Source organism: Poromitra crassiceps (assembly GCF_964638095.1).
Source record: "Poromitra crassiceps genome assembly, chromosome: 13".
Classification (NCBI taxonomy): domain Eukaryota; kingdom Metazoa; phylum Chordata; class Actinopteri; order Beryciformes; family Melamphaidae; genus Poromitra; species Poromitra crassiceps.
This window is the reverse complement of record NC_139644.1, coordinates 19,918,021-19,931,104: the sequence shown is the minus strand read 5'-3', so window position 1 is coordinate 19,931,104 and position 13,084 is coordinate 19,918,021. Positions and strand designations below refer to the sequence as shown.

At 46.8% G+C, this 13,084-nt stretch overlaps 1 protein-coding gene across 3 annotated transcripts in view; it reads right to left on the bottom strand.

The window, feature by feature from the left end:
- The window catches only part of asic2 (acid-sensing (proton-gated) ion channel 2), a gene marked incomplete at its 5' end in the record, with an annotated part of 385,282 nt that overhangs the window by 117,258 nt on the left and 254,940 nt on the right, over window positions 1–13,084 (bottom strand). For 2 of the 3 annotated variants that reach the window (XM_083650268.1, XM_083650269.1), the window contains one exon: window positions 2,523–4,370. The exons of the other annotated variant lie outside the window; for it this stretch is intronic. In XM_083650268.1, coding sequence (XP_083506394.1) covers window positions 2,523–3,215 — 693 coding nt within the window. Of the gene's footprint in view, window positions 1–2,522; window positions 4,371–13,084 lie in introns of those variants that run through there. 3 annotated transcript variants of the gene reach the window in all.

Here is a 13,084-nt window from a genome sequence, read left to right as displayed (position 1 = left end):
GTCAAAGCAAGACAACCCCCTTTAAAAAGGGAATGGTTTTGCATGTTGTGTCCACAGACAATTGCTCTCTGCTTATCCTTCCTGACTGATTCTTCTCTAGTTTTGTGTTCTGCTAGTGTCCTTCTCACTACTGGTAGCATGAGGCGGTACCTGCAGCCCAATCAGGTTGCACACGTAGTCCAGCTCTTCAGGATGTGGCACATCCATATACAGTATGTGCTGTTGCAAGAAGGTTTACTGTGTCTCCCAGCACAGTCTCAAGAGCATGGAGGAGATACCAGGAGACCAGCTGTTATACAACGTGAGCTGGACAGGGCTGTAGAAGCACTGCCAGAGCCCTCCAAAATGACCTCCAGCAGGCTACTGGTGTCCATGTTTCTGACCAAACTGTCAACAGACTCCATGAGGGGGGCATGAGGGTCCGACGTGCTCTAGCAGGACCTGTGCTCACAGCCCAGCACCGTGCAGCTCGATTGGTATTCGCCAGAGAACACCGGAAATGGCAGATCCACAATTGGCGCACCGTTCACTTCACAGATAAGAGCAGGTTCACACGGAGCACATGTGACAAGGGGGAAAGAGTCTGGAGACGCCGTGGTGAACGTTATGCTGCCTGTAGCATCATCCAGCATGACGGGTTTGGCGGTGGTCCATATACTGTATATCCTTGGAGGGTCGCAGAGACCTCATGTCTCCCATTTTTTTGAGCAGTGAATATTACCTATACATAAAAAAGAACACAGCCTGGCTTCCCTGTGTTACTGAGCTAACATAGCTTACATAGCTTTCACAATATTAACACCTCTGCACCACCTGTCCCACGCTTCAGTGAACTTGGCCTCTAAATTCAACAAAAGTGGCAATATATCTCTAATATAATATAATATATCTCTCTGTAATAGATCTCTCTGTATATAATATCTCTCTCTCTCTCTGTACTTGGATGAGTGGGATTTCTCCATAACATTATTAATGGGTGTTGTTGGCTGGAGGGCATGCTTCTGATTAAGTACTTCATTTGCCTGATGGTGGGCTGCTGCTCCTTCCTGTTCCTGTCCAACCTGGCTGTCGGAGGACTCGGGCAGAGAAGCGGGCCGACAGAAGGAGCAGTACAGCCTGCCAGTCCAGCTCCAGGCCCGCCTAATCCCAAACTAATGAAAGTCATCCATTTTGATCAAGTCTTGGATGCACAACACTGACCACTGACCATGAGCTCATGAAGAACTAATAAAGAAAAAAAATCAAAGTACCGGTATGTCATTTTATTTGACAGGAAGGAGGAAGTGCTTTCATGCTTGCTTGAGTGCTGTATTGTAAGAAGAACTCATCAGTCGGCCTCTGATCCAGACAGGGATGACGGGACAATGATTGACAAGGAGTTTTAAACTGCATAATCTCACACATCACGAGCGCAACAAATCCTGCACATCAGCACAAACAGACACACACTCACGTACACACTCGCACAGACACAGTGATACACGCATGCACAACCCACACCCATGCAAACACACACATCAGTTTCTGACATTCATTTCTCCTTGAGTCACTTGAAGAACACGCCGGACACGGAAGCATCTGAGTTGGCCAGCCAGGGGGCAGTCATGCTGCAAAGCACTCAGACGTATACAGTGACGTAATGACGTGGCTCTCTAGTCAGCTCTATAGCCCGTGGAAAAGCAAACCGGTTCTGTAAAAGGGTCACAGTTGAACCACCTGCGAACCGGCTCTAGCACCAGCCCAGAACCAGCACTAGGTTCTAGTTAGTGGAAAGGGGGTATCAATGACTGAGGCTACAGTAGTTTGAATACATGTCAAAAATAATAAATAATAAATGCCAAAAAAGACAAAGTTTCGAAGACAGTCTAAGCTTTTACGGAGTGTACAAGGATGTGCGGGCGCACAAATCCCCAAACCCACCCACACAAAAATACAGATATGGGAGAGTTCAGACACAGAAGCAGTACACTCCTCAGGGGCAGCACAGCACGGTAACAGTAACAGGGCTTTTTGATATGGAAGAGCTCCAGCTATGCCTCGCCACAAGGCCCCGACTAAACTATTTCAACATATCATCCATGCTGTTATGTGGCTACATGCCGTTAGCCAGTAGCCACACACACTATTATCCTGCAAAAGTGTAAAAAGATACCATAATGTATCCCTATAGCCCTATATGGATCCCTGTATTTAATCCCAGTCTTATCATTGCCTTAACAGCAATGCGTTAACATGGTGATTTCATACTGCTTTGCATTGTTAATTTCCTACTTGCATCTATGATTAACAAGACAGCCATAACAATCAGCTGGAACAGGATGTAACAAATGAATATGCTGTGTGCAGTGTTGTTACTATTTTATATGTGCAGCCTTATAACACATTACTATTGCACATTAGATACCCTCCTAAAAGGTCATGAACCAAAGATACCCAGATGCTGGAGTGTTGACCGAAGTTGAGCTATCTGAGAGCCAAGGCTAAGTTGCTAGCAAACACACGTGAGAAGAATAGGGACTTACCGAGGTGAAGTTGTGGGGGCCGCATTGCTCTCCTCGGTACTTGCACGAGAGGAGCATGTCGTCCAATTGGTGGCCGAGTCGGTCCATAAACTCCAGGTTGGTTCCTTCAAAGTTTCTGGGTGGCAGGAAGAGCCGGAAGTCTGATAGCTTCCTGAACCAGGCCCGACGGTCCTCCTGAAGCAAGTCCAGGACCATGGGCCTCACAGTCCGGTTGGCCAGCAGGAGGCCCAGCCAGTGGCCGGCAAAATACAGGTCGCTCTTGGTGAGCTTGTAGAGGCGAATAGGGTTGTTGTTACAGATAGTGATGGCAGGGAAGGCCAGCTCCTTGGCCCATTCAGTGTGGATCCGCGTGTGCGTGGGGAAGGAGAGCCAGTAGAGCAGGCGGTTGGAGGACCAGGACACGAGCAGTCCCAGGGAGGTGCAGATGGCCAGCAGCCAGAAGGCTCTGCGGCCCAGGGAGCCCCCGGGGACGCACACATGCCTCAGACCGTGCAGGCGTGTCCTTGACAGTAGGGTGGAGGTGATCTCGGCCAGGCCCGGCTTGGCAGGATGGTGCCGACGACCCCTCCTGATGACGGCCGGGGATCCCCGCCGGAGACAGCGCCCCTCCAGGGCCATGGCTGCCCACAGCGCCCCTACAGCCGCGGGAAGGGCTTCATTTCCCAGCCAGGCCTCAGGGGCTGGGGCCCACATGGAGCTCCAGTGCAACGGTAGATCCACTGCTATAACCCACACCTGGAAATATGATTCACCTTCCAAATGTTACAAGCACACACAGTCCTTATGACTTCCAAATATACTGTTGTGTATGCACAAGCACACACACTCAAAACTGTCTGATGTGAAGTCTCTGGTCTCCTCCAATGGTGTGGGAGCTCTGATTAACTCAGATGCAGCAACTTGTTGGTCATCTCTCCCTGTTCAGTCTGTTTGTCTACCGGTTTCAGGAGAAAAATAAAATAAAAAAATCAGCCATGTAAATGTGCTCCGAATGAGGTGGTTTTTCCCGGTTAGTGTGACGGTAAACAAGAGAGGATGAGACAGACAGAGCGAGGAGAGGAGAGGAGATAGGGAGGGAGGGAGGGAGGGAGGGAGAGAGGGAGAGAAGGGGGACTGAGGATAGAATACAAAATACCACGGGCTAAGCAGAGAAGAAGAAAGAATGAAAGAAGGGAAAGTAATTAAAAAATTGTGATAACAGCGATGGGAACGGCTGATGTAGTGTGCGTGGTGCAGTCTCAGTCAGAGGAGAGCTTGTCTTGCGCCGGCATTTTCCCTTCCACTGACGTGTGTTTGGACTTCACCGGCATCCAGCAGGCATTCACCACCGGTCACCCTAACGTCCGGAGACAGCGGCCACTTCCACGTGAAGTGCGAGCTTTAATTGGATTCGCGACAGTCTCCCACGCTCAGTTCACTTGTGTCACACTTCGTGGTCTCACTTTTCATGTCTTGGCTTCTTCTTTGACGTCACTCTTCTTCGGCTCCTTCTGTTTTCTTGTTCTTTCTCCCTTCTTCCGCCCGCTTGGCTTTAACCGGCTCCTGTGGGTAACCATAGGGGAGCCTCATCCTGTGGCAGAGCGGCAGGCGCACTTCTCGCAGCAACAGCCAGAGCCAGAGACACGCTAACGCACCCTTTCACTTGGAGAAGGGGGCACTCGTGCACAGACACAGACACACACACACTCGCAGTGGTTTCCTGCGGGGAAACCAGACCAGAGCTAATCTGTTCCGTCACGCTCTGATCTCAGGATCTCTCTGTCTCTCTCTCTTCTGTTTCTTCCTCCTCCTCTACTCTGTTTCTTCACTCCTGAAAGACAGCATTTCAAATCTTAATATTCCTCTCATGTCTCCTCTCCTCCTTCTAAAAATACTCCCTCCAAATCAAATCCATCAACTTGCCCTCGCGCTCCTCCTCCTGCTCTTCTCTCTCGTGTCAGTCAAGCTCCGTAAGCGCCACCTCCTCTCCCTCCTCCTCCTCCTCCTCCTCTCTTCTTCTTTCTTCCACTCTGTGCGCACACTCCCTCTCTCCTCGTCGCTCCGTCAAGGAAGGGCTCTCTCTGTGCGCTTTTCTCTCCCTCTGCGTCCTCTTAAAGCTTCACCCGACTCACTCTCTTACTCTGTGCGTGCTCCAAATGACTTCTCCCCTCTTCTGCTCCCCTCAGTGATCTATGGCTTGCACCCCCTCCGTCCCGTCGCTGTCCTTTGCAACGTGCTCCTGTATTTTGCCCGCACTCTTCAGGTAGCTTGTCCTCCCGGTGCACCTCCTCCTCCTCCTCCTGCTCCTCCGGCTCTTGCGGTGCAGCTCTGTCCACACAGCCGCTGAGCCAGTTACTGATGAGAGCGCCTGAGTCGCTCTCAGCACTCACTCTGCCCGTCCCTCACCCCCCTCTGTTTGTCTGATGCTGCTGCTACAGCGGGACCAGAGAGCGCTGTGTGTGTGTGTGTGTGTGTGTGTGTGTATGTGTGTGTGTGTGTGTGTGTGTGTGTGTGTGTGTGTGTGTGTGTGTGTGGTTGACTGAGGGTGGCAAATGATACTCGATGCAGGGACATGATGTGAACTGATGCCCTGGTGAGCGTGTTCGTGCCTGCGTGTGTGTGTGTGTGTGTGTGTGTGTGTGTGTGAGAGAGAGAGATTGTGATGTGTGTATGCTGTACTGTGGCTTTTGAAGTGTTTGACCATCTGTCTCCTTTTATTAAATATGCGCAAAATCACCCAAATGCAATAATATATATGAATTATTTTAGACCATCTTGCGATGGGATCACACAAGCTGCAACATAAAGGAATATTGGGGGGGGGGGGGGGGTGGTTGGGGATCAATAGGTCCTTGCTCAGAACCCATTTTCGAACTGGGCCTTCATTTTAATATAAACTACACACCTGTAGTTTTGTGACTGCATCTTGCACGCTAACAAGATCTGTCCACAGACAGATAGACAAACAGATAAACGCCTGGCAAAGTACTCAAAACTGTTTCTGTGGTCATTCCCGCTACAAAAGGTGTCTTCAGGACCACATTTTGCCTTGATGATAGACACACACACACAAGGTGAAAACAATACCAGCCACTCGTGACTGTTAACACGAACGTGCCAGCTGATCTACCACTTTTTGTTTGCAATTTATTTGCTGTAAAAACTTGGATCTACGTAGATGGCAACAAACAGCATTTCAATTTGTTAGCTTGTCATCAGTTACTATGGGTAACATTTGCATAATACAGGTATGCAATGATAGCTTAATCACCCACACACCGTCTGTAGGGGTAGTGTCGCCTGCCAGACTCCCCTCCTGCAAGCGAGACTACTGTAGGGGCTTTTACCTTATACACAGTTCACACTTATCCGTGTTTTAGTGGAGATTGATTAAAAGAAGCATATCTGTAAAGAACAGCAGATTACTACACGCTCACTCTGAAAACTGCCAATGCCGCATCTGTCGAGTCAAAATTATCAATACAAGTAAACAGAGAGCTCGGCTATAGTCTGGCACTGTAGACGGAGATTTGAGCCAACACCGCATAATGTATGTTCTCTTGTTCACCCGCAATGCTGCAATGTACAGTATAATAAGCTTAGAAAAGTTATAGGTTTCACTCATTTGCATCTTTAATATAGGTATGAGTATTCACCATCATTCCTCCTCCAAACACCTTAAAACCCGGTATATAAGATGCCCTTTTAAGGGGGAAAAATGCATGTAAAAAGTGGAGTGTGTCTTATATACCAGTGTGACCTACACGGGTATAAAATGCAGAGAGAGGTTGGAAATGTCCACATTCTGTCGACCTTCTATCAGCGTCATTACAGTGGAGCGGCCACATTCTTGACACTGCGTTGCAGCTGTCAGTCACAGCCAAGCCCCCAGGAATAGCGCTGGGCTGTGAAGCCATTTGAACATGGTGGCGAAGCTCTGTATTGCAAGTCACGTGACGCCATGCAGCCCAGAAAGGAAAATTCCCATCCACTTGCATGGGAACCCCGGCAGCTGTTAAACCCAGGGGAATTTTTTCCGGGTGTCACTCAAAGTATAAAACGACTCTTTTAATGATCAAATAATTGTTTATGGGGCATTTTGTCTTCAGAAGCCACTAAGAGCCGTATACGGGTGTATTTTCTTCATCTACATCTACATCCATGGGTGGGAGGGGTGGGAGACGTCATGGATACGTCATGGTACACATGCGCACTTCGCCTTGGGCCGCATGGTCAGGAAGTAAAACCAGGAAGAAAAAACCCCCATGATGGCTTCAGGCGCCAGTGAGCAGCCTCCGTCCGAATGCATGGGTGGGCGTGGCTCGTCCCCTATCCAGTTATTTTAATACATCCATGGTCACAGCCTATAGGTAGAAGCGCTACTAAGAACCTAGCTGCTATAGCCCCGTTAGCGCTATCTCCATTGTCTATGGATGTTGCATTTATAAAAGTCAGAGGAGGAGGCGAAGAGGCTGGAGAAGTAAGTTACACCACACATGTCGTCTACCAAGAACTTGCAATCATGTCGGTGGGGGGACATTTTATTGTCCCTCCATTTCAAAACTCATTCCGGTGAGCCTGCAGAAGGCTTTGCTAGATGAGGGACAAGCACTGTTAAATGAGGAAATGGCATTTCCTCATTCCTCACAACAACGAGTTGACGCCGCGGAGTCACATTTTCGAGGAGCTGCACGCCCCCTACGCCGAGCTGCGCCGATAGGACGCCCAGCTGTGGCGACCCCCTCGGCGCAGTCAGCGCCGGCGATTTCACTCGAGCATAATTTGCGCTTAAGTTACATTAGTTGAGAGCAAGGAGGTTCTATATTAATGGTTGACAGCTGCTGAATAACTTGTATAAATTTACATGTTTATAAATTAATAGCAATAAGAAACCTTTTTTCCCCGGTGGGAAACCCCCCCAAAATAGAATGCATCTTATACTGTATACCGATACATCGTATATACCAGGTTTTATGGTTCACAGCTGAGTCTTTTCTCCCTCTGTGATGATGTAGATGGCTCATTTTCTATTTCATTTCCTTCATTTTCATTTGAGTTTCTCTCATTCTTTCCTCAATTGCTCTCCCCTAAGCTGCTCTCAGTAACAGCAGGCGGGGGCAGAGGAAATGCAAATCCAAATAACTTGTTTAAAAAAATATTGTAGAAGAATCTTCAATGCCCTGTGTGACATATTTGAATGATTATCACAAGAGACAATAGCTGCGGTTGTTTGTCATATGTCACCAAGGCTAAGCAAGTTCATATCAGGTGGTTTTGGAACAACACAGGAAGAGAGGAATGTCTAACTTGCTGCAAGATCAACTCAGTGTGTGGGCTTGACATTCTTTTGTCTGGCACGCTCCCGGCTTTGAGTTTTCCCCCCAGATATTCTGCGACACCGCCGCTCCCCGACAACTCCACATGATTTCATCTTTAGATGTGCAATGAAAAAGCATTTTTTTAACTTGCGAACTATATACAGATCAGGCCCACACATGATGTGTCCTTTTCTTAAACAGCTAAACCAGGGCTTTGAGAAATGCTGCAATAGTAAACACATCCATGTATAGTATAATGCATGCCAACACAAACACAAACCAATAGAAATGTCAAGGGCACACAAATACACACATTTCCACCCAACACCCTCCTGTATGCTACAGTGCTCACACACACACGCACACAGTCACACACACACATGCGCGCGCGCACACACACACACACACACACACACACACACACACACACACACACACACACACACACACACACACACACACACACACACACACACACCGACATACACACAGCCTACAGGCAGAATGAGAGGCAGCCTTCCAGAGCCTGGATCCGCAGGCTGAATAATTAGCCTGGAGCCATTAAGAGGGGTTCTCAGACCAGCTACGCAGTTAGTATAAAGAACAGCTCTGAGGCTCAACATACGGCAGGGCCACACACACGCACACACACACACACACACACACACACGCACACACACGCGCGCGCACACACACACACACACACACACACACACACACACACACACACACACACACACACACACACACACACACACACACACACACACCATACGGCATCCAATTTGCAATTGTAAAACATCAGGGAAATCACAGATTAATTTGGGATATAGCCAAGCCAAACATCAGAGTCAACGACACAGCATGCATTTCCCACACAAAAAATAATCCTGCATTATTTTACCAACAACATTGTCAGAGATCAATGGACACGTATAGGAGCTACAAGCCTGGACACACAAAGCAGAATTAAACATTGATAGGGTGATGGATGGTAATGAGACCTAGAATGCTTCAGAGAATGCAGGATGAAAACCACTCAAGAACTGGCACAGCGCATGCCTCTCCACAGCTCCACACCCAAACGCGGTGGTCTCGCTCAACACTGCCTCTCTCCACAGCTCCACACTCAAACGCGATGGTCTCGCTGACAGTCTCTGCGTAAGTTGGAGATGAGTCATAAGGATGTGAGGCTTGGCACTGGCACACTTTGTGAGAAGTGGTAAGGCCGTGACACGGACAGTAGATGAGGGATAAGATAGGTGTGTAAAAACAGTGTTCTGTGGCAGGCCGCCATCCATCAAAAAACCCCACACTGAATTAAGCTGACAGCGATAGCAGGCAAAGCAATCAATGGCTTTCCTCTACAGTACTTTATGAGTTTTCTAATCTGAATGCATTCACACTCGTCGGAGGAGTCGGGGGGAAAATGGCTCCGTGCACTCTGGGTAGATTAACCTTCCCCCGTCCCGCCAAACACATTGGTTTTTAAATGAAAAGACATAAATGAATCCCTGGGTAGCCAGTGGTGAAGTCAATAGATGATCTCTTCGTGGCTTCTCACTCCCTCGTCATTATAGCTGTTAGTCGTTGTCAGCGACCATGGGCTAATCTAGAAAAATCTAGGCCTGTCTGTCAAATCTGCAGCACAGTTTGATGTTAAGATGTTGCACATGTGAGGGAAATCCCGGCTCCTGTTCCAGAATCAATAACACTATGGTCATCAATGTCGTGTAAAATCTTTGCTTTTCTGCCCGGAGTGTAGCGGTGCTGCTGTGCTGCTGATATGCAATAATGAACAGGTCTCTTTGAAATAAAATAGCTGGTAGTGCAATGGTCCTACTAATTATTCTTGTCCTGCTACAGCAGAGCTTATGCTGACCTTACTTTGATGGTACTTTAATGGTTAGAGTGGTACTCGACATGATTTTAAAACACCCATCTTATCAGCGTAAATTGCAAAGTGAGAGAGAAGAATGTCCTGTCCGGCGCCTGATTGAGATGCTGTGTAGATTCACTCCAGTTTCCCCAAATGAAGTTCTAGTGTCCGGTGCTGACACCTCTCCCACCCACAAGGAGTGACAAATTGAAACGTCAAACAGGAAAAAAAACACAAACAGACTCCTAAACAGCTGTCCAGAGGAAGCTGCACTCACCCAGGTTAGATCTTTTCCGCCTCTCATCCCTTTGGTATAAAGGCTGCTAAACAAGATCCTGCTGGGGGCTGTTTACTGACATCACCTTCTGGGATTTCGGGGGCATTGAAATTCAGATGTTTCACTTATCTATCGATGCCATTTTGGTGCAACAGGACAGTGCAAAGTCGCCTAATGCAGCTTTGAAAAAGGAGGAAACACTGCAACAGCTACATGAAGTTCTAACATAAAGTAGAGTATATCAAATGTCACAGCAGCTCACACCGTGCAGTCTTTCCATCATCAAGTATTCAATACTCTTTGACACATAATGGAGCACATGGCCAATGGGAAAGCAGGGTGCAGCTCATACGACCTGTGGACGGCAGCACTGCTAATGCTGCCTGCTAGCAGCCGAAATGACTGGGAAGTGATGAACAGGCCTCTGCTAAGGGAGCGTGGACATTTAGCTGTGATGGAAATGCTGGGCTGTGCTGTAATTTAGCCTCGGGCAAGAGTAGGAGGATCCCTCAATAAGGAAGGATGAGACCACAGGGGGATCGCTGGACTCGCACTTGCGTTTCCTTTTTTTTTAATAACACGTGGTCAATGGAGATTAACACCAGGTTGCTACTTTGTGGCTGACCGACCGTAGAAGCTCGCTAAACACAAACGGACTTGCAGGGTAGGAGGGTTAAGTTTCAATTAAATTAAATTACATTTTGATCATCCCTGTGAGGGTGTGGGGTCACTGCAGCAGCAGCAGCAGCAGCAGCAGCAGCAGAGAGGAGATAGACGGGGGTTTAAACAGAGTATTGAGGATAATACAACAAAAAAGTAACACCAAGAAAATATAATTTGACAATACAGGTAACACAGATAAAATAAATAAACTATCTTTTCAATTCCCACCAATTCAGGAAGTGTTTTTCTCTCCTCAATAATTGATTATGATTCCCTAACAATGTGCACGTATCCTACAGTATATTGACTGAAATACTTGAGAAGGAGTAGTCTATTGCCGACGAAGAAGATAGCACAGATTCATTTGATTTTGAATGAATGGAAGAGAATGGGCTCCACCTCCTGGCTCGGACAGCTGTCCTGGTCTGCAGTGTGGAAGATGGCGGTGACTCATCATCTCTGTGAGTCAGGCTGGCTGTCGACAGCCAGAGTGTGGCTGCTGGCACAGGAGGCTCTGCTGCTGCTGCTGCTGCACCTCAGCCTCCCTGATGTTAAGACGTGTGCTGCATGAGCGCTGTCATCTCCATCTTGAACACAACCAGTCAAACGTTTGGACACACATTTTCTTTTATTTATTTTGTATTATTATTTACCACATTCTACAACAATATAATAAAGACTTCAAAACTATGAATTAACACAAATGGTCTTACTGTATGCTGACCAAAAAAAGCTGTTAAACAAATCAAAAATGTCTTATTTCTTCTTCTTATCACTCTTACTGAATTATTATCCCAGTTGTTTCATTGTAGTACTTTTCCCTTTTATCACCCTATGATTTTTATCTGATTTTATATTTTTTTATTTTTCTATGATCTTAGTATTTCTTATTGCTTTTAATCATTTCTTCTGTCAAGCACTTTGATGCTGCATTTTATGTGATGAAAGGCACGATATAAAGTTGATTATTAATAGAGTTTATTATTATAATAGATTCTATAAAGTAGACACTCTTTGCGTTGATGGACAGACAAAGGCTTTGCAAAGAAATTCATATCTCAGCATCAACTTCACTATTTGTAGCCTATTTGTCTAAGAAAATGGCTTCAAGATAATGTAAAACATTGTACATTCAATCAGGAGTGTCCAACCTTGGGCTCACCTGGCAGAGCGGGTACCACTAAGGCCTTATTATATACTAGTGACATAATGTTGTAAAGCAAAGATCAAGCAACAATTGCAAGAAGAAGTATATTTGGAAGCAATATCTGAACCAAACAACTAAATCACAGAGGATCATGCAGAACCGATGTTTACTCCAAGCTGATCGGTTTGGCGTCCTACATCAAATAATTTATTACAGTCACCAAATCCTATCTTGTCTAATAGTATCTCATCATTGCTGCACTTGTCCCCAGAATTGTTGTTGATAGAAATGGGATTGGAAGTTATGCTGCCAAATGTAGATGAATGTAATGTGATATAATGTAATGTAATGTAATATAAGCTAATGTAATATAACAATTGAATGTAATGTAATGTAATGTAGATTAATGTATAATGTAATGTAATGTAATGATGTAGTAATGTAATGTAATGTAATTTTGATGCGCCTCAGGTTTTGTGAACTGAGGCCCTGCAGACAAGTCAACTCAGTATTGATCCACTGTCTGTCTTTTGAGGACAAGGGGAGCTTATAGTGAGACACGTTCATAGGACTAGTGCCCAAAATGGCTTCAGTCAGTGCAGCTGCACATAAGTCTTATAATGGCGGCGCGAAAACCCTGGTGGTGTTGTTGAGCTTCTGCCAAGTGCTTGAGAGGCCGACTTAAATATCATTTGCGGATGGTGGCTAGTGACTGCAGCTAGTCGTTATGGAAACAAAGCACGTTGCACATCCTACTTTTTATTACAAGTGTGATTGAGGCTGCAAAAGCTACGCAACAGCGTGTGAACAAACCCTCTGAAGGAATTCTTATATACACACAGCAATGGCCTGGGCTCGGATGAATCCTCCCGTTGAAGTGACAGACTGGTGTGTGTGTGTGTGTGTGTGTGTGTGTGTGTGTGTGTGTGTGTGTGTGTGTGTGTGTGTGATTCTGTGTTTGTTTGTTTGTTTGTTATAGCGATGACCCGGAAATTGTGATTATGAAATCAGCTGGTTAAACGAATAACCAGCTACGGTGGCGCCGTACCGGGGGTACGGTGGCGCAGTCGGTAGCGCTGTCGCCTCACAGTCAGAGGGTCCTGAGTTCGATTCTCGCCTGGGACACTGTGGGCGCTGTGGTTGTGTTCCCCCCCATATCCTCAGTGCCCACTGCCCAGGTGGGGTATCTCGTCGTAAGGGCCTTTCTCTCTGTGTGGAGTTTGCATGTTCTCCCCGTGCTCCCCCAGGGAGTTCCTCCGTATATAACCCCCCCACCAAAAACATGCAGAAGATCAGATC